General features: G+C 30.2%; 1 protein-coding gene across 1 annotated transcript; it reads right to left on the bottom strand.

The window, feature by feature from the left end:
* Window positions 1–3708: 3708 nt before the first annotated feature.
* On the bottom strand, window positions 3709–21362 carry LOC117172427. Its single transcript, XM_033360349.1, has 16 exons — window positions 21199–21362; window positions 17972–18126; window positions 17770–17871; window positions 16405–16529; window positions 15452–15635; window positions 15270–15373; window positions 13634–13750; window positions 13410–13421; window positions 13106–13221; window positions 11842–11890; window positions 11566–11754; window positions 11162–11318; window positions 9570–11087; window positions 6603–6780; window positions 5936–6083; window positions 3709–3784 (listed from the first exon to the last, which is right to left on the bottom strand). The coding sequence occupies exons 2-15, from the start codon at window positions 18116–18118 to the stop codon at window positions 5998–6000; spliced, it is 3084 nt and encodes a 1027-aa protein (XP_033216240.1). The 5' UTR covers window positions 18119–18126; window positions 21199–21362; the 3' UTR covers window positions 3709–3784; window positions 5936–5997.
* Between the last annotated feature and the right edge of the window lie 4 nt (window positions 21363–21366).

The raw sequence follows: 21366 nt of genomic DNA on the forward strand, positions 1-21366 counted from the left end.
CATTGTTTTTAGTAAAATTCGAGGGAATTTTTTAGAAATATTTAAGGGAAATGAGAAGAATTAGATGATAATGACAGAATTCAAGGTGAGTTTAAAACGATTCAACATGATTAAATCGAAAAGAACAAAAAATCCATTAAATGAAGTGAATTTAGAAGAATTCAAAAGAATTTAGGATACATTAATAAGAATTCAGGACGAATTCCGAATTGCAAAATATGTTTAAATTTCTTAAAAACATTTAAAACTTCGGAAAATGTATAAAATCCATTTAAAGCATTTTAAAACCTTGTAGGATTTTTAAAATCGTTTCATATCTTCCGAAATTCTACGCAATTCTTTACAAACGCATGCGAAAATTTTAAATCCCTTTGAAATTCCGTTCAATTATTGATATAAGTTGAAAATTCTGTACTATCTTTTAAAATTTCCTGAAAAATTTCAAATCCTTTCAAATCTCATTAAATTACTTTAAAAAAATGTTTAATTCCCTTAAAATCTTTTGAAGTCCGTTGCATTTTTTTAGAGCTCTTGAAAATTCCTTGTAGATAAAAAAAGCTAAAATATTTTTAATGCTTTGAAATTCCTTGAAACTTTTTAAGGCTCTTGAGAATTCCTTGGAATTTTTAAAAATACAATTGAAAATATAATATCAATGAATTCAATTGAAATATTCTAAAATGCCCTAAACTATCTAAAATCCCTTACAATCTTTTGAAGTCCTTTCCTTTTTTATATAGCTCTTGAAATGCCTTGTAATTAAAAATAAAGCTAATATATTTCAAATCCTTTGAGATCCCTTGAAACATTTAAAGGCTTCTTTGGAAGTTTCAAAAATACAATTAAAAATATATTGCCAATAAAATCAATTGGAAATTCTTTTGAATCTTTAAAAATACCCTGAAGACCTTAAAGTATTTAAAATCTTTTAAAGCCCCGTGCATTTTTTGATCAAACCCTTGGAAATTTTTTAGAATATAAAAAAACTAAAATATTTCAAATCTTTTGAAACCCATTGAAATTTTTTAAGCTCTTGAAAATTCCTTGAAATTTTAAACAGTGTTAATAAAAATCAATTAAAAATTCACTGGAATCTTTTAAAATATCCAAAAATTCTTCAAACCCTTTTAAATCTTTGGAAATTCAACAAAACAGTAATATTCTCCACTAAAAGTTATTCATGTTAATGAAACACTTACATTTTCAATAAAAAAAGGATAAGAACTAAAAAAGATCAACTTTCAATTTCTGCCGAGGGAGATTTTTTCTCCTTTCTCCAAAATCTATTTTACCGGTAATCAGCCAAATTTAACATCAGAAATTAATTTATTATCCTGCTTCAGAAAATAACCTCAATACTTTAAAACACCAGTTTACTACCAAAAATTGTATATTTCAATTTTCAACCGAAAAATAAGGAATTTACCAAAAAAAAAAATGGTTAAATTTTTTAATAGAAATGAATTTTCACCTAAAAAGGATAAATTTTCAAACACAAATGGAATAGTTGATTTTTCATCAAAATAGTTCATCAAAATGTTCAAATCAATAGATCTTGTTGAAACAAGATCTTAATTCTCAATCAAGAAACATTTTTTAGTCAGGAATGAAAAAAAATCCAACTTGGTTGTTATATTTTAAATGCCAAAATTGCAACCCAAAAAGACGCTTATCAACAAAACATTCGAACTATCAGTTAAAAGAAGGTTGAATTTTGAAAAAAGTTTTACCTTTTCATCAAAATAATTAAATTTTTAATAAAAAAAAGAAATTGTTAACAGATTATTTCGCAACCAAAAAAAGAAGGATTTTTCTATAAAATAGTTCAAATTTTCAATTAAAGAGATGAATTTTTAAACAATTTCAACCAAACAAGGGATTCTCAACAAAATAGTTCAATTTTCAACAAGATTTGAATTTTCAACCAAGAAACATTTTTTAGTCAAGAATGAAAGAAAAATCCAACCAAATTGTTGAATTTTCCTGAAAAGAAGTTAGTTTAAATAAAAAAAAAGAAGTTTAAAACTACAGAAAGTTTAATAGAATGAACTTTTCTACAGGTTAAATGTTAAAATGTTTAAACGTATAAATGATTCAAATCACTATTTCTAAACTGAAAACCGAGCTCTCAAACTTCTAAACCATTCCGGCTTCATAATTTGTTTTCTTAAATAATTAAATATTTTCCAATAAACCAAAGTTCATCAATGTAGTCTAGGCAGCATGACCCGATGTTTTATTAACGTTACTTTATACAAAGTGGTCACTTGTTGAATGTTTCATTCAACAATTGACAAAAAATTGCTCTCCATATTGACTTACAAATATAAAACTTACAAAATTGCTCCATCTAATCTTACACTGAAAATAAAAAATAGATGAATTCACGGAACATTTATTTAAACATTCCTTGGAATCATTGATTGTAATCCAACTTTCGTTCCACTAAACGAATTCTCTAAAATAACGAAAATAGCTATAAAAGTAACATACTATATTAACCACAGTGTAAAATACAGATGGCAGGATTGTTACAAAAGCGTCAAATTTCCAGTTTCATTAACATTGGCAAATATATCCAACAAGTTCCTAGTTTACCTATTCATTTAAAAATTAATAATAACATAAGCGTAAAATTAACTTCGCCTTCACAAAAGGAAGAACTGAATAATCGACAAAATGAACAGGTATTCGAAAAACAGATAAACCATTCCAAGAAAACGGAACTGATCATTCTAAAAAGATTAAGCACTCCTCAATGTGCACACACATACAAAAGAAATAGAAGAAGAAAAAAAGGGTGTATCCGACCACTGACCTTATAAAAAAGCAAAATTTCGGCACAACATCCTCGTTTGATAATTTACAGGAATATTTATACAGAATCTAGTCATAAGGCATCGATCTCCATCGAAGTAAGATTGCACACTCATAAAAATCATTCAATTCATTTCAATCAGCTGCAGGGCATAGAAAATCGACACTTGCGTTTAAGACCTCGACGAAGGCCCGTTCGAGCCGATGGACGATTATTCTTCGTCTCCTCCTTTTTCTGAGCCACAACACTTTCCTTGCCTGCCGACAGATTCTCCAGGCTCTTACTTTTGTACAACAATCTACTTCGCGTGGAGACCCCGTAAAAGTCGTTCTCGCTCTGCGACTTCACCAGCAGCCACTTGTTGCTCTTTATCTTACAAATTCCAGTCAACTTTTCCTCTCGGCTTTTATATTCACAATCGGCCTCGTCACACTTGGAAAATAAATGGGGTTTCGTCTCAACGAGGTCGCGGATTTTCTTCAGGTCGATGCTCACTTTACAGTTGAGACAAGTGTCGACCGCTGTCGCTTTCGGTTTGTCCGAATTCTTTCTGTGACGCAAGACCCGAAAGTCATTTGCAAAGGGCGAGGTCGCGCGATTCAGCCCGATCGAGTCATCACGCTCATTGTCCAAGCAAGTTGCTATTACTGGGTGCAAGTTTTCCTTGGCGGGGACACGAATTTTCGCGGCTCTCTCGCGTGTCGTTACTCGTGTCGAGGGAGATCCCGGGATGTTCACGGAGGGTCGCGTGGTGCACGAAGTCGCCGGAAATTCCTGGAGAGTGTTCTCTTCAAACTCAAAGTCGCGTATTCGTTTCGGGGGAATTCCCTCATCCGGACCTTGCGAGTCTGAGAAATCGTCCGAGAAACTGGAACATGGGGGTGGTGATGAATCTGAGTCCCGGGAGCTTCTCGATCCAGTGTTGTCCATCTTGATGTCGATTCTGTATTTGTCGTATAAAATCACCTGAAAAATGATCATTCTCAGGTCAACAAATAAACTAAAAAAAAAAACTTTTTATTTCAAAAATGTGATATTCAAATGCTCAATAATTTACACGTATCAAATATGGAAGTTATGCACTAACACTTTTTAATGGAATGCAGATAAAAAGGAAAATTTCGAATTTTGAACTTTTATGTGTGTATAAATTATCGAGTTCAAAGATTCAGATTCAATTCCAAAAAATATAAATACACGTTATCATGCTCAATTATCTTAATTAATTAATCAATTAACACTTGCTTGCCACCACGGGCTAAACAAAAATACCCCAGGCCTATATTTCCTTACATTTAAGTATCTAAATTCAATAAAGGCGGATCTATAGCATCATTTTTAAATAGTTGGAGAGTACAACTACACTTCGGGCTAAATAGCAGCACACTGGGTCTATTAGTATATTTTTTATAGTCGTCTAAAATTGCGTGGGATATAAAAAACACCCTTGTGGCAAGTACGTTTAAAACCAATATTTAGAAGTAAATTTTACTTGAGTTATCAGCGTGAGACATGAATTTTCAAGGAAGTAATTACATTTTCAGTTTAAAAAAAAAGGTTTTCCAACAAAAAAGAAACTAATTTTGATCAAAGTAGTTCAATTTTCAACCGAAGAGATTAACTTTCCACTCAAATTATGTATCTTCAACAACAAACAACAAATTAATTTTTAAGAAAACAGTTCAACTTTTAACAGGAGTTAAATTTTTAACCTACAAAAAGATGAAGTCACAACAACAAAATAATCAAAGTAGGCTTCCTTGATAAAAAGGTTAATTAAATATTTGAAACCTCCCCCTCTCATACTTTTCCTAGAATCTCCTACCCTCACTTCCCCTCCTGAAAAAAATTACGGCGGATAAGCTACGAAACCCCTAAAAATATAATATCTGATATTTCAAGCAAGAAAAAATTTTCATTTTAAAGATAAAACCGTTGAATTCAACCAAAAAGCATTAAATCACTACAAAAAGATATGAATATTCAAATAAAAAAGGCAAATTTACAACAAGAGTTGTATTATCAACCAAGAATGACTTTTCAGTCAAGAAAGACAATAAATTTCATAAAAAATGTGGAATTTTCAACGCTATTTCTACAAAACAGTTAAATTTAAAAAAATACAATTTCATCCGAAAAGATGAATTGTCAACCAAAAAGATTATATATCTACTAAAAAGAGCCATTCTCAACAAAAACTATAAATTTGTAACCAATAACTTTAATTTTCAACAAGTTGCATCAATTTTCAACCAAAAGGAGGAATGTTCAACAACATAGTTGAATTTAAAAAAATGCTTTGTTTGAATTCAACTAAAGAATTCGAATTATCAACAACTTTAATTCAGGAGAGAAAACATTGCAAACAAACTGTTGAATTTTCAATGAGAAAAGTGAGTTTTCAACTAAGAAGATTAATTTCCTACCAAAAAGAACGAATTTTTAGCAAAATGTATGAACTTCTATTCAGAACTTCAATTTTCAACAAAAAAATACAACAGTTACTGTTTCAGTTTAAAAAAAAAAATGAATTTCCAGCATTTAAAATTGTGCATAATGTTGAGGGCATCCATTTTATAATTGTAAATTATTGAGCTTGTTTTGATTTAATTACTTTGAGTAAAAAAATGTTCAACTTTAAGAGTTCAGTTTTCTTTAAATCAGTCAGCGTAAAAACTTTATGTGATCCACAAATAAATCGGGAAATGACAGGGATTTTTTTTTTAATTTCCTGCAAAAATTCAGGACCATGATACGATTGGAAATTTACTGGGAAAAAATGATTTTTTTTTCAAATAGCGTGTTAATAAATAACTAACTTTTGTGGGCAAAAAATGCACCATCATGATTTGCTGGTAAATTTCAAAGATTTCCAAATTGCTGATTCACTCAACTCTTCACATACTTTTACCATTGAATCGTATAAATTTATAATAATTATTTTACGCAGAATAACAAAATCTCTAATTTAAATTTATGGCCCAAGGATCTCCTGGCAAATTCCAGGATATCATGGGTTGCTAAACACCCTGGAGGTTATGCTTAAACGTGGCGTTACGACTTAATGGCGGGAAATTTAATTTTGAGAACTGAATGAACAATTGAATTCCAACCTACTTGAACTATGTCTGATCCACAGACTCTGAACTTCACGTCACTTAAGGATACGTTGTCCGGAATCAATCCAGCTGAATCACAGGAGCTTGAGGTTTCTGAGAGCTCATGGCAGCCTTCTGAGATTGAGCCGCATAAGACGCTGAATTTGCTACAATGAGAGAAAAATAAAATTAGTCCAAACTTCCAAATGATAGCTAATAAACGAATAAATAAATAAATGAGGATGGGATAAGATTAAATAATAAATAAATCAATCAAGGACATGCATATAAGGTCTGTGCGAATACCAAGAATTAGATTCTTTGCTAATGGAACAAATAAATATAAATTAACAGTAAATAAAAATTGTTATCCAGGATTAAAATTAATAAAATCATAAACTGGAGAAAGTAAAAATAATAGATAAAATACATATATAACACGATACCAATTCCTGGAAATCTTCTGTGAATAAAGTACCGTTCTTTAATTCTGGACGATCAACAATTATTGCGCAAACAGATGGAAATTTTGCAGGATTAAAAATGAGTCGTGTAATACTGAAATTGGTGAAAGAGACAAGACACGAAGTATTTTTGGCAAAGATTTCCAAAAATCGTATCGTTCTTCGATCTGGAGACAGTGTCCAGTTTCCACATAGAAGTGCGTCGGACTTGAGATCACTTACGAGTCTTCGAATGAGTCGCTTCCGATTTGAGAATCTGCTTTCGTGGTGCTTTGATCTTCTGCTCGAACTCCGACTTTGTTGGCGGAATCGGCGATTGGTGAAATACCATGTCCGGGGAAAATTGAAGCAGGACTGGTGCCTGCATCCCCGTGACACTGTTAGAATCCCAAGAGATACACTGTCGAGGAGGTCAGGGGACAACATTTAAGACACATACTTTTCAGCCCTACATCTAAGAATTTGGATAACTGTTTCTCAGCTTTGCGTCTTATAAAACTTCTATTTCAAGATAGCCGAAGTCACCGCACCATCAGAGAGTCATCTTTTTCTTTTGAAAAACCTTACCAATCTTTATCCATTCATCTTACAATATTTTATATTGATTAAAGTCAAGGAAAGAAAATGAGAGATTTGATCAAACGAAGATGAATAAAAAGTGCTTTAATTTCCAAATTTGTTAGTGATAACAATCGAGCTTTTGACAAGTGCAATTGTGTTACAATATTTAATTATGTTTCTACGACGAGTGCAGACTCATCTGTGATACAATTGAACATTCAAGGAACAAGTGACTTACATTCTTTCTTGAACCATAAATTAAATACAGTTGTATTTAATTTATAAGTTACTTAAAATTTTATATTCGACAAAATTTAATTTTCGGTGAAATTAAACAGGAGTAATTGGATTTGCGTTGAGAGACAAGTTTCTAATATACCATATTAATTATAAATTCGATTTCTTTACTTTCAAGAAAAAATAGTATATTGAGATTCAAATTTCGCACCACAATTAAGATCAAATTTTAGGTTAAGTTTAAGTGTGGCGAGTGCAGTGCGCATGTGCAGTAGATCGAATAACGTAAAATGAGTGACGGGAAAACTGATTAACGAAAAACATATAATTGCTAGCTAAGCTCGATAATTTGTATAAAACGTTTGCGAATTTCTAAAAGATTATACATTTTCTGTAGATTTTTTTACAAATTCCAATCGCGTATAATTACAGCCAATGAAATTTCTATTTTAAAGCGAGGGAACACGCTGTAGGTCAAAAGGAACTGGACAACATACGAAACAACCAATCATAAGTCACAATTTTCTTACGAAACTGAAACGGAAGAGCCTTAATTAAAAATAAAAGCAACCTGATTGGTTAAAATCGGGACTTCTCGATTCTCGTCGAGAGCGAACGTCACTTCCGCCTTTGTTTTCTAGGGGAAAAAATCTATTCAGAGCTTGTTCACTAAACTCTCCATAGATGCCACCGCGGCGTAAAGATTTTATGGCGCGAAATTTAAATTGAAAACAATACATTTTTTCGTCTAAAGCATCAGGAGCCGCCAATAGACTACGTTACCAATTGTGGCCTAGTTTAATACTTAATGAATACTCCTTGACGACCGCGTTTTTGTCTTTACCCCCCCCCCCCCTAACACAAAGTAATGAAGTCGATTTTCTACGAAAGGAAGTGAATTTTCAACCCAAAAAGACAAGTTAAACGAAACATCAGCTTGCAACCAAAAAGTTGCATTAACAACCAAATATTTCAACTTTGAGGTAACTGGGATGAACTTTTAACCAAATAGTTCAACTTTCAAGAAAAGCAAATGAATTTTCTACTAAAAGACGAATTTTGAACAAAAGAGTTAATTTCGTGCCAAAGTGTTGAATTTTCATGTCCAAAAAACGAGTTTTTAACAAAGCAGCTAATTTACAACCAGATAGTTGAAAATTCAACTAAAATTATGAATCTTCACCCAAAAAAGATTTTTGAACTTAAATCAAAAACAGTTGAAATCAACAAACAAAATTATTAATTTTCAACTTAATAGTTAAATTTTGAAACAAGGAGGTGAATCTTTAAAAAAACCTAATTTTTAACAAAGTAGTTCATGTTTCTACAGAGAAGTTGAATTTCGAACCAAAGAGGACGAATTATTAACCAAATAGTTTAGTTTGCAATAAAGACGAATTTTCCAGCAATAGGATTAATATTTCACCAAAAAGATAAATGATTTAAAAAATAGTGAAATTTTCAACACAAAAATATGATTTTTCAATCCAAAAGTTAATTTTTAACCAAATTTTGAAGACCAAAAGATGAGTTTTTCTACAAAACAGATAAATTTGCAACAAAAAGGTTCATTTACAACCAAATAGTTGAGAATGAAATGTATACGATAAATCTTCAACCAAACAGTTGCCTTTTTAAACAAAAAGGATGAATATGTCGTTAAATTTACAGTTAGAAAAATAGTTTCCAAAATCTAACGAATTTAAAAAAAAACACACAGTTCAATTTTTAACGAGAGAATGAATCTCGAACCAAAAAATATATATTTAGCGCAACAGTGCAACTTTCAAACAAAAAAGTGCCATTTATAACAAAATAATTAAATTTTCACCAAGTAGTAGCATTTTTAACTAAACAACGTAAATTCCGAACCAAAAATATACTACGAGACTTATAAACCATACATATTAAATTTTCACTCAAAATAGTTGTATTTTCTTATTGGGTTCTATTAATGGAGTTAGCATTTCAAGCAACAACACAAACGAGAAAAAGGTGAAGTTTCCTGAAAAAAAGAGGAAAAAATAAAAATTCTTAAAAAAAGAAGCGAAAAGGGGTACCATTGCTGCGCAAATTCGTAAATTCACTTCCACTTAACTACCACGGCCCTGAAATCGGTAACACAGTTTCTAAACGACCCCTCGCGGAGGCTACTTTTTAAGCAAACCTACACACTAATAGAATTTTTTGTTTCCTTTTTGCTTTCATATACAAACGGACAAAATAAATTTTAAGATAAAATATTTGTAAAATTCCTCGAAATAAAGGGAAAATTGAAGAGAAAAGTTTCGCGGTAACTAGGATCGCTTTGAACTTGACTCCCAACACTATCCATTCAAGTACAGTAACCAGTTAACTACATCTAATTAATGATATCGTTAAAGTACTCACACCACCTTCCTTCTTCCCAGCAATGTTAACAACCTCCTGCGACTCTCCATTCCCCATATAAAACGTCATATTGCTCTGCGGCAGAGCAATGTAGTTATTCGACGTTATATTAACACTGCTCGTCGAAGGTTGATTACTTGCCGCAGTCATACCCGCATTCACCATATCACTCTGCGTAATATTCGCTTTCGCCAATGCCTCCGCCACCAAATTTCTCTTTAAAAGCATATACCGTCCCTTCTTTTCGCCATCCTTATTCTCCACAAACTCCCTCGAATATATACTCCTAAAATTCAAATCCTTCCCTCCACTCTGATACTTAATCTCACCACCCTGGATCTTCACTTCCGTCTTAATTTCATTTCCCACACTCGTAAAACTCCCCGGATCTGAAATTCTCGTCCTCTTCGGATCGACAGGCTGCCTCTCAAAATACTGCGAGGGTCCTGGCGTCTCGGCTTTCCTCTTAAACTGAAAGTCCCCAGTCTCCTCCTTCTTCGGCGTCACCATCGTTGTCTCAGTTTCCCAATTCTCGAAAGTCTGCAGATCCAGGGAACATATCGATGAGATTTGTATGCCACTCGACTCTTCCTCGAGAACTTTCGGCTGAATAAATTGTGGCGCATTCGAGGGCAGGGCTCGAGCCGTTTTCACTTCCGGATTTACAAATCCAGCCACATTTTTCGTTGGACTTGTGTTTTCTTGTTTCGAAGGCGAGGGTGTGGGATATGATTTCACAGGACTTGGCACATTATTCTCTGGAGTTGTATTTCTTTGGTTCCAGACTTGCATCAATCGTTCATTAAACGTCTGGGGATTCAATTGTCTTGGAGGGGTCAGAATTGGATTTGTCTGCCGTTGAAGTAAATTCGGCCTGAATTGTGGACTCGCAATTGGCGGATTGAGTATTCTCGTATTGGTAATAAACTTTAAATTTGAAATCTGTGAATTCGGATTTGCACCTCTCGGATTTTGGAGAGTACTTGCCGAATTCTGAATCCTCGGATTATCCTCTAACAGACTTTTCGGACGTATTTCTCTCGGATTTTGTGAAGTTGTTCCCGGACTGATAGACTCATGTGGCAAAGCATGCGGACTAACAAATTTCGGATTCGCAATCGCCTGATTTAAGAAATTCAGCTGATTTGGACTCGCAAGCATTCTGCTTAAAATCGTCGAATCACCCGTATCTGCATTTGCTCTCGATTGTAAAGACTTGTCGCCCGAAATTTTATGCGGAGACGACGACGACGACGACGCATTCTTCATTGTCTGGATGCTCGTAATCGTCGGCTTTGAATCTTTTTGCGGCGAGGAATTGGCGACATTGGCAGAATCTGCACTCAGTCTTTCAGCAGAATCTGAACTCAGTCTTGCGGCAGATTCTGCACTACTACTCTCATTCCCAATGTTGTTCACCTTGGCTTGTTGCTCGGCGTGTCGCTTCATGTCAAATATTTCAATTTTTCTACCGTCGTTGGTTGTCAGGACCTTGGGGTTCAGTTTTTCGCTAATTATCTGTCGCACAAAAGCAAAATGGTGATTTTAATCCCTCTCGATACTCGGCAGCGACGAAAAAAATGTAAACGTACCTCGATATCTTCGGGCTCCTCGTCACTGTCAAGTAAAATCACGGTATTTGGATCGTCGACAACAATGTTTTTATTATCGCCATTTTCACTTTCCGTCAAGCTGGTCAACGAATTTGTCCCCTCGAGACTACTCGAAGAGTCTTTCGTCATCTGTCGACTGCAACCAATCACACCAATTTAAGAGTTTAATTATTCCTAATTTGTCCTTTTCTACCATGCCGAAGCAAAGAATCGATTAGGGTATTTGCACAGGCCTATAATCCCCCGAGGGAATTTTCGCGTTTAAATTCACGAGCTCTACTTTCCTTTAAATTGTTTGTGAGAATTTTTTTCAATCGAACCTCGTGGATTTAAAGGTAGGGAGAATCTAATTCGAGAAGAGATGTTTGGATGAATTTACTTACCTCTGGGCAACTTTCATTACTTCTTTCATTTTGTATGAAAGAGGACCGGGTCTAACTTTTACTGTCGGGAGATTTTCGGAGTCGGGATTATCGTTTGTGTTTTCAGTCTGTTGGTTCGAGTCTTGTCCGACGGAAAGCTCACTGTCGCTCTCTAGGTCCCCAGAGCGTGGATCTCTGTTTTCGGCTTCTCTGTTATTTAAGTCGATTTTTTTAATATTTTATATTTACTGATAACATATTAATAAGATAAAAAAAAATGAGATAGTCTTTCTTTACCCTGCTGCTGTTGCCTCTCGAATTTGTCTATTTACAATTGGGGATTTATCTGCAAATAAAAGAAAGTTCAATTAGACTTTTAAATTGTGCACCACAAACATAAAGAAAAAAAATATTACGAATGTTTCGAAAATATTTTTGAAGAAAAATGCCATTTTAATTGTTAAGCATATTTTAATAATTTTAAATAATTCTGTTCTACAGATTTTCCTACCACACTACAATTTGTAAACATTTTCACACTATTAAAGAGATGAAAACAATGAAATTATGGTCAATTACAGGATTAAATTTGAAAACATTTATTTTTATTTTTTAGTTTCTTCCTTAAACATTCGATATTTTATAAGATATTTCGAAGTACTGAAAATATTAAAAAATAATGCAAATCTTGAGAAGACTTCAAAGTATTCAAAACAAAATGTAGACGTTTAAAGATTTCGAAAAAAATAAGCTTAAGAATTTTGAAAAGTTTCAAGAAAATAAAAAATTTTCTTACTTCAAATGATTTTCTAAAAATTCGAATAATAATTAAGACGACTTTAAAAAGATTAAAAATTGATTTGAAGCTTCAAAAGATTTTGCACAAAAAAAAAGTTTTTATAGAAATTTGAAAGCTTTCAAACGAATAAAAAATGCTCTCAAGATTCCTGGGAAAAGTTCAAATTGGAATCATTTTAAAAGATATTGAAAAGTTTGGGAAGTTTTACAAATATTCAGAAATGATTATTTTTTAAAAAGATTTCAAAGAATTTGAAAAGTAAATTCATTATTTTAGGTAAAATTTCATCTCTTTGGTTGAAAATTTAACAAATGATAGAAATTTCTTGTATTTTGTTGAAAATTCGTCTTTTTTGGTAGAAAATGAATCTGAAAATACAACTGCTTGATTTAAAGTTGAACTGCCTCATTAAAAATTCATATCTTTAATTGAAAATGTAACTATTTATTTAAAAACTTGTCTTTTTGTTAGAAAATTAATCTTCTTGGTAGAACATTCATCTATTTCGTTAAAAATTCAAGTATGTATATGGTTTAAAATTAAATTTCTTGTTGAAAATTCATATTTCTGGACCAAAAAATTTAACTATTTTGTAAAAAAATTCGTCTTCTTTGGGTAAAAATTCTATTTTTTTTTGTCAAAAATTCAACTGAAAAAAAATCTTATTTTTTTTGGACGTGTTCGACCATTTTTTAAGTTTCTCACTAATCGTCGAAAAATTACGTCAATATAGTAGTTCTAGTTCAAAAATTGAATTCTCACCTAAAATTGATTGGCATTCGGAGCATTCCCACGCAGAATTAGCCCATTTGAGATGGCCACAATGCCTATGAATTCCTTGAGATCCACACATTCGGCAGAGAACCAATTCCCACTTGCTAGAAATTTAAAATAAAATGAAAGGTAAAAAGAGATCTTGAAATAGAACATTATAGGAAAAAATCAAAGCGCCTTTAGATTCCTCTAAAGATGAAATTTGAAATAAAATTAGTTAATTAAAATTTAGAATAAATATAATTTAAATTGAACTATATCCAGCTGAATTAACGCCATGAGGTGTCCTTACTTTGCGGGCCCCCTAGAACATTAAAGTAATTACGCGATTAATATATTACATTTTTTATTTCCTCACTTGTAATCAATCATACAAATTTGCAGGGTTAATGCAGAATTACAATTTCGAAATTCCCTAATTCTTTCCCATTTTTAAGACTTTACAGCAACCCACAATAATCCATTTTCACGCAGTAAAATAAATTATAAAAAAAATATATTTAAAAATTTACTCACGCATTGCTGCTTGCGTGTGACCTTCCCTTAGGACAGACGCACGTCTCTGCATCGCACTGATTATGCCTGTACAGCAACTCCTGGTAAGCGTTTGGCACCAATTCCCAAGACGCATCCCTAAAATAATATGTTTTTAAATCAGAAAAAGAAGCAATAATTTTGATTTTGCAAGATTACGTCAACCAGGCGGATCATCTTAAATTTCGAATTTTAATTCTTTGGAAAAATCTCCTCCTCGATGGCTGATTTGTTATTTTTCTTCCTCAATATTGCCCTACCCGAAATGTGAATAATTTTTTTGAAAATTTTCCGTTCAGAGTAAAAATTGTAATTCTTTTGGAAAAATCACTGTTTCAAGTCAGAATTATAATTCTTCTCGAAAATTTCCACTTCCAAGTTAGAATTATCATTCTTTTGGAAAAGTTCTTCTTCCAGAAATGAAATACAGTTTCTTATTCTCCGAAATTATCTGATACAATTCAGAATTACATATACTTGCGACAGAAAATCCACTGTTTTAACTTGTTTTTTAAATCCAAGTATAATTGAGAATGATACTTCTTTTGGAAAATTCCAAGGACTAACTGAAATTAGGCTTAAACAAAGATTCATAAACAAAAGGTGAGAACCTCAAATAATAATTTTAGGGTGGCCGTTTGAATTGAAGAAAAAAATTCTCGGTCATTTCCAGGGCTGTAGAAATTTGTTACGCTTTATGAAATTAAAAACTTCGAACTCTTAAAGCTAGAAATTTGTGATAAAACTGAACTCCAAATTAAAGCACTCAAAGTGGATCTTTTTGGAATTTTTAAATCAAAAATTGCAAGTTTAATCATTTTTTAATTCAAAAACGTTTTTAAACGTATAAAGCGGAAGCTATTATTACTTTTGAAGTCTAATTTTTTAATTAAATACAGGTAAATGCAAATATTTTTACGCTTTTATAAATTGCACAATTCAAAATTTCAGATAATAGTAAATAATAATTTAGTATAATTATGTTAAATAATTTAAATAATTGTTCAATTATAATTTATTCATGCAAATTGGTTTTTGTTTTAAAATATTTTAAAGAATTTTCACAAAAATATATTTTCGAAATAAAAAATAGTAATATTAAATTTTCTTTGAAATATCCAGAACATTTTTTTAGTATGTTTAAGCCCTTCGAAATCCGTCAAAAGCTTCAAAATTTTATTTCAAAATCTTTAAAAATCTACATTTTATTTTAAATGTTTTGAAACCATTTCAATTATTTTTAAAATTTGTTTCAAAACTTTTAAATATCTTTTAAAATGATTTGAATTTTTCCTAAAAAATCCTGCAAAATAAATTTTAACAAATGTCTTAAAATCTTCCAGATTATGTTTTGACAATTTTAAAAATCTTTTTAAATATTCTCTTAAAAATCATTTTCAATTTTAATAGGAACCTTCAGAACATTTTTTATTCTTATGCAACATTTCACAATTCTTAAAAAGTTTCTAAATTTTTTTTTCGAAAACTGCAAAAATCTATATTACATTGAACTTAGAACTTAAATAAAATTTAAAAATCATACAATAAAATAAAATGAAAAATCCCTGATTATAATTTTCATTTGTCAAAGTAATATTTTTTAATCAAGAAAACTCACTGTAAAGGGATGAAAATGCCATGCTCCAGCATCGCTTCTTGGAATTCTTTCTTGTTGTTGCAAAGAGGACATTTGAAAAAATATCCCGAGCTATTCGCCAGTTGCTAAAAAAGAATTTGACAATTTTAATTATGTTGTTTTAAAACCGATTGACAAGTAAGATGACTTGGAAGTTAGAATACCTGAACACATTTTCGGTGGAAAAAAGCATTTTTCTTACAACAAGGTGCCCATAGCGTTTTCAAAATGTCCAGGTAATTAACATTGTCATAGCAAATATAACACAAAGTACTTTCTGCGTTTTGAACTTCCTCTACGACTCGAGAGTCGATTAATTGTTTCGGTCTGTGATTGATACAATAAGATCTATGAAAAAACAGAAATTTTAGTTTGTTGGTTTTGTGTGTTTTTTTTTTGCTGGGATTTCAAACAATGTTAAGTAAAATGCAGATTTTTTACATTTTTTAAGAATAGGCTTTTTAAGAATTTTATAAACATTTTAAGAAAATATCAAATTTTTCTTAAGATACCTTAAAAAATTTCAAATAATTTATTATTTTAAAAAATCAGTTTAACAAAATTTAACAAAATTTTTAATTTGAAAATATTTCAAAAAATTTAGATCAAAATATAGATTTTTAAACATTTAGAACAAAAATGTAGAACCTACTTTAAGGATTTTGAAAGGTTTCAACCAAATTTAAAAAATGTAAAATACCTCGGAATTAATTTAAAATATTAAGATTAAAATTTTTTTTTTAAATTTATATTTTGGAAAATTTCGAAATACAAAATTTAAAGATTTTGAAAGGTCTCAAAATAATTTTAAAAAATTTGTAAGATTTCTGGGAAAATTTGAAATGATTTTTTATTTAAAAAAATTTATTTTAAGAGGATATTTTAAACCATTTCAAATGTCAATTTTTTTTTATTCGGTAAATCCTGTGAAATAAAAAATAAAATGGAATCTTATATGTACATAACGTTGAAAAACTGATATTATTTTCCTGAAATCAAATTTAAGTGTTCAAAAACGTTTAACAAATAAATAGTTCGAAATTCTTTATTTTGAATTAAAAATAATTTTCTCCCTTAAATTGAAAAATTAAAAGCGCGATTCACAGTATTAGTTTACCTAAATTCTCCGTAGAATTGATGCAACGATCCATTTCTCAATCCACAGGGAAGATGAAAGATGCGTTTGCATTTTGAGTTACAGCATCCTAAGGTGGCACCGACTTTTTTGCAATGAAAGCAAGCCTGTAAAGGATAAAACATATTTAGCAAATAGCATACGATAATCTTCTAATTTGTTCAGGATGTCTATTCAAATCCTAGGAAAAAAATCCCTGACAATTAATTCCAGATTACTCAATATTTTTCCCGATATAAGTTTTCATAGTAAGGAGTCATCCAAATATGTCGCTTTTTTTGTAAATCGACTCAGAATATGTATAAAATTTCAGAAGCATATAATAAATTATATTTTTTTCAAAAAGAAAAACAAATTTTCAACCAGTGATAAATTTACAACTACAATAGTGAATATTTAACAGAAACATTTGAATTTTAAATTAAAAAGATGAATTTTTAGCAAAAGAATTTTACTTTAAACAAAGCAGTTTTATTTTCTACCAAAAAGATGATTTTCCAACTAAAATTATGAATATTTAACTACAATAAATTAATTTTCAACCAAAAAGATTAAATTGCAAACGAAAAAAATAATTTTCTAGAAAAAAAAACGATTTTTCAACAAAATATTTAAATTTTCAACGAAAAAATACAAATTTTCAACCAAATATAGAATACTTAAATTTTCAGACAACAGAAATTAATTTTTAGCTATTTCTAAAGAAACTTCAACTGCAATAGTTGAATTTTGATGAAAAGTATGAATTTTTAAACTAAAATGATGAATCATTAACTGGAAAGTGGAATTTTCTACTAAAAAAGATCAATTTTCATAGAAAAGTAGAATAGTTACATTCTTAGTTTAAAAAATTGTTTAACCAAAATATTTTAAAAACACACATTTTTAAGTTTCAATCAAACAATTCAATTTTCATATAAAGCAAAGCAAATTCTGAACAAAAAATGTAGTTGACATTTCAACCAAATTTATAAAATATTTTTTTTATTAAAAACAGATGCATTCAACCAAATAAGACGTCTTTTCAACACGAGTTGTATTTTCGACTAAGATTTTCCAGTTACGAGAAAGAAACAAAATGTCAAAATGTTGAATTTTCAGTTAAAAAGATCTTTTTTGACAAGAAAACAAAAACTTTCATTAATATAGCTAAACACATGAAAAAAAAGCTATTTTTACAAATGACGAATTATTTGTATTTAATTTTATATTGCAATTAAGAAATATGAAAAATAAATGAAAAAATATGAAAAATCCAAGTTTTCCAAGTAGAGTAGGCACGCTATTTGTTATATACTGTATTAAAATTTAAAAAATGAAATCCCTTTCTCCATGAACAATACTTACTAGTCGCTTTCCTCTTCGCAATTCTTTTTGAATGTCTGCTGACATAAAACCTAAAATTCCCTGTTCATCGCGACCTCTTTGTTCCATCATCGAGGACAACAGCTGAAAAAATTATGCTGATTAGTATCCTCTAAAATTAAAAATCTTATTTATTTGACTTTTTTAGAAGAATTAAATCTTTTAATCAAAATTTACGACTTACTAGGCAGTAATAATGTGTGACTATTGGTCCGAGCTCGTACAACTTTCCATATTCGAGTTCATTATCTTCGGTTAGTCCACAGAATAAACAAACCTTACCGGCAGTTGCCTGCTGGCAACTAGCAATACTTGATCTCCGACGAGACATTTTTATTCCTAGAAATTAACAAGAAACGTGCCATTTTGGTTTAGGCTTCCGCAACAAATATTTTCAAGATTAGATAATCAAGATTTTTTAAAAATGAAGTTCATTACAATGTCCAGGGTGGCCGCTTTTATCGAGCAGAAAAATAACTTTTCTTATTCCCTTAATCGTTTAATCAACAATTTTTGAAACTGAAATAATTGATAGTTTTTTTTTTTTTTAATTCAAACAGGAAAAACAATGAGGGTGTCTAGTGATCAGGTAATTTGATATAATTATATACATATACAAAATTTATCTTGTTAAAAAAACTATTATTTATTTCTCACAGACTAAAGGGGCAAATATTAATTGAAATTACATTTTCGATCATGACTATGATATCACCTGTTTGTCGATGATTGCTTAAGTTGTTAGCTATTGGAATTCCCTATAAAATGCGTTAGGATGGAGTCATTGCTTTTAGGTGAAATTTATGTTATCTTTAGACAAATTTGGCAAACCGCGCTTTTCCCAAATAGAGAACAAATAATTTACCTACAGATATTTAAACAATTTAAACTGTGACGTTTGTTAAAAAGAAAATATGTAAATTTTTTTTCCACATTAGTAATTTTTAAATTAAATTAGCTATTTAAATTATCTTTTCAGATTCTGGTGAGGTTTTCTGTCTTCTTTCCAGACTAATTTTCCATGTTCTATGATCATTCATATTTAAAAACCAGAATTCTGATTTCTAAAGGTTTTGAACATGAAATCTTATATAAATGGCATAACAAAATTTCAAATTCAAATTTTTAAACTGATTATTCTTGTCTCTTATAGAAATTCTTAAAATTTCCCTGAAAACAATGTTTCTTTCTTTACTTTTTTCTTTAAAAATATACTTTGTATGTTTTCACACAAATCGCAGACATTTTCTTAATTTTGAACTGTTTAAAGATTTTTCAGAAGGAAAGATAGTGAACCTCGTCAGAATTAGAAAATAAAATTGTGAAACATGAATTAGATAAAAGAAAACTCGTAAGCTTAAAGAAGAAATGCATATTTTTTAGTTTGTGACTTGAGATCTGCCCGGTTTCAAAAGGATGCGGTCATTTATTTAAATGAATATATGAGCTTAAAAATATTTTTAACTGTTAATATCACAATTATTAATGGATGCATTCTAGGACACAAAGAAATGATGCTTGATGTATTTTAGAAAAAGTTTTTTTTTTATTAGGCTACCTTCAAAATGAACGATATTATAGTTTTTCACCTCAATTAAATATAAATTTCATTAGTAATATTTCAACTAATGCCTACTGGCAATTTTATAAACCATTAAATTAATTTAATTTTTTTTAATCCCTGTCATTTCACGGTCATAAAAAATTCTCGATGTCCCGGTTCAGCGGCCACTCAGAATATATTGAAAATGTGTTAGCAAAAAAAATGAAGAAGAAAATTTAAATCAAAATCTTTGAAATAATAACAAACTTTATTCAAAATCATTTAAAAAAAACTGGAATTCATTTTAAAAAATATTCAGAAGTTTAGAAATAAATTCAAAATTGATTAGACTTCTAAAGACTTGGACATAAAATTTTCAAGATTGTTAAGGATTTTGAAAAGTTTAAATAGTAATTTAATAATTATGACGAAAATGTATCTAAATTATTGTAAAAAAAAAAAAATAATATAATTTATTCAATAATCATTTGAAAGAAAAATGGGGAGTAATTTGTAAAGATGCGTAGAAATTTAGGAACAATTTTAGACGGAAATTTAATTGAAAATTTCTTTACATACTCATATACTTTATTCAATAATTGTTTGAATGCAAATTATTTTTTTAAATATGTAAAGCTTTAGAAATAATTTCAAAATTAATTACATTTTTAAAGATTTGAAACTAAAATTTTGAACATTTTTAAGGATTTTGAAAGGTTTAAATAATAATGTATACGAAAATTCAATAAAAAATGTGTTTAAATACTACTATACTTTATTCAAAAATCGTTTTATAGAAATATTCGAATCATTTTAAAAGATATTTAAAGCTTTAAAAACGATTTCAAAATTAATTACACTTCTGAAGATTTGAAAATACAATTTTGAACATTTTTAAGGATTTTGAAAGTTTTAAATAATAATGTATGCGAAAATTCGATAAAAGATTGATTGAAATACTACTAGACTGCAACGAATCATCGTTAAAATAGAAAAATGCGAAACATTTTAAAAGATATTTAGAAGATTAGAAACGATTTACAAATTAATTCGATATTTCAAAATTTGAACATAAGACTTAGGAGTTTTAAGGATTTTGAATGGTTTCAAGATAATAATCAAGTTTTCTTAAAATTTTAATAATAGGGTGGATCTGTCACCTTAAACTAGTGAATTTTACCATTTTTCTTTACACTTGAAAATTGGAATAAAAAAAATGAATAGTTGGATAAGAATATGAATCCCAAAATCGATGTATCACATGCAAAGCAAAATATTTATTTAATAAAAAAATGTACTATTTAATATAGATTTACCTCGAAATGAATGTCCAAAATAGCGATCAACGCATAAAATTTGCAGCCATGCCTTGCCCTTGATAAACACCTTATCAACATGTATAAACTTGAACGACAAACCAAAGCTTATAATGGACGAATCAAGAACAAGTAACGAAAAATAAAACTCTTCAACATAACAGCACAAAAAAGGATACCAAGAAATGCTAAACATAAAAAAAAACTAAATTAGCACCACTTTCGCGAAATGATTATAAATTTCGGATCACAGCAGCTGGGGTATCACGGACCCCATTCAAGTTCCAAGGAGTCAATAATAAGACGTCACATAGTGCTTTTAATTCGCATAATTTTACTGCAAACTTTTATAATAATTTGAATCTGCATGGAATATTTTCAAAGATATAATAATTCCGGGCCTGAAGAAACTCTATTTTGTGCAATAAGATACGAGGAAATCAGTAAGCAAGAGTTTAAAAGGCAGGAAAGTTGAAGACAGAATTTGACACAATCTGACATAAAGAAGGAAATAGGTTGGAAATTCGATTGAAAATCACATAAACTACATACCGTTTACATTCCTGGAGAAAGGTACGACCTCGGGCTCCAATAACAACACAAAGGTCACAAATTTGTTAAAACACCTTGCACTTTTGCGAAAAGAACGCCACACGACACATTTGGCGGAGTCGGCTTTCCTCGGACGCCATCGCCATCGCCATTGCCAATATGTCGATC

Source organism: Belonocnema kinseyi, chromosome 5, assembly GCF_010883055.1.
Source record: "Belonocnema kinseyi isolate 2016_QV_RU_SX_M_011 chromosome 5, B_treatae_v1, whole genome shotgun sequence".
NCBI lineage: Eukaryota > Metazoa > Arthropoda > Insecta > Hymenoptera > Cynipidae > Belonocnema > Belonocnema kinseyi.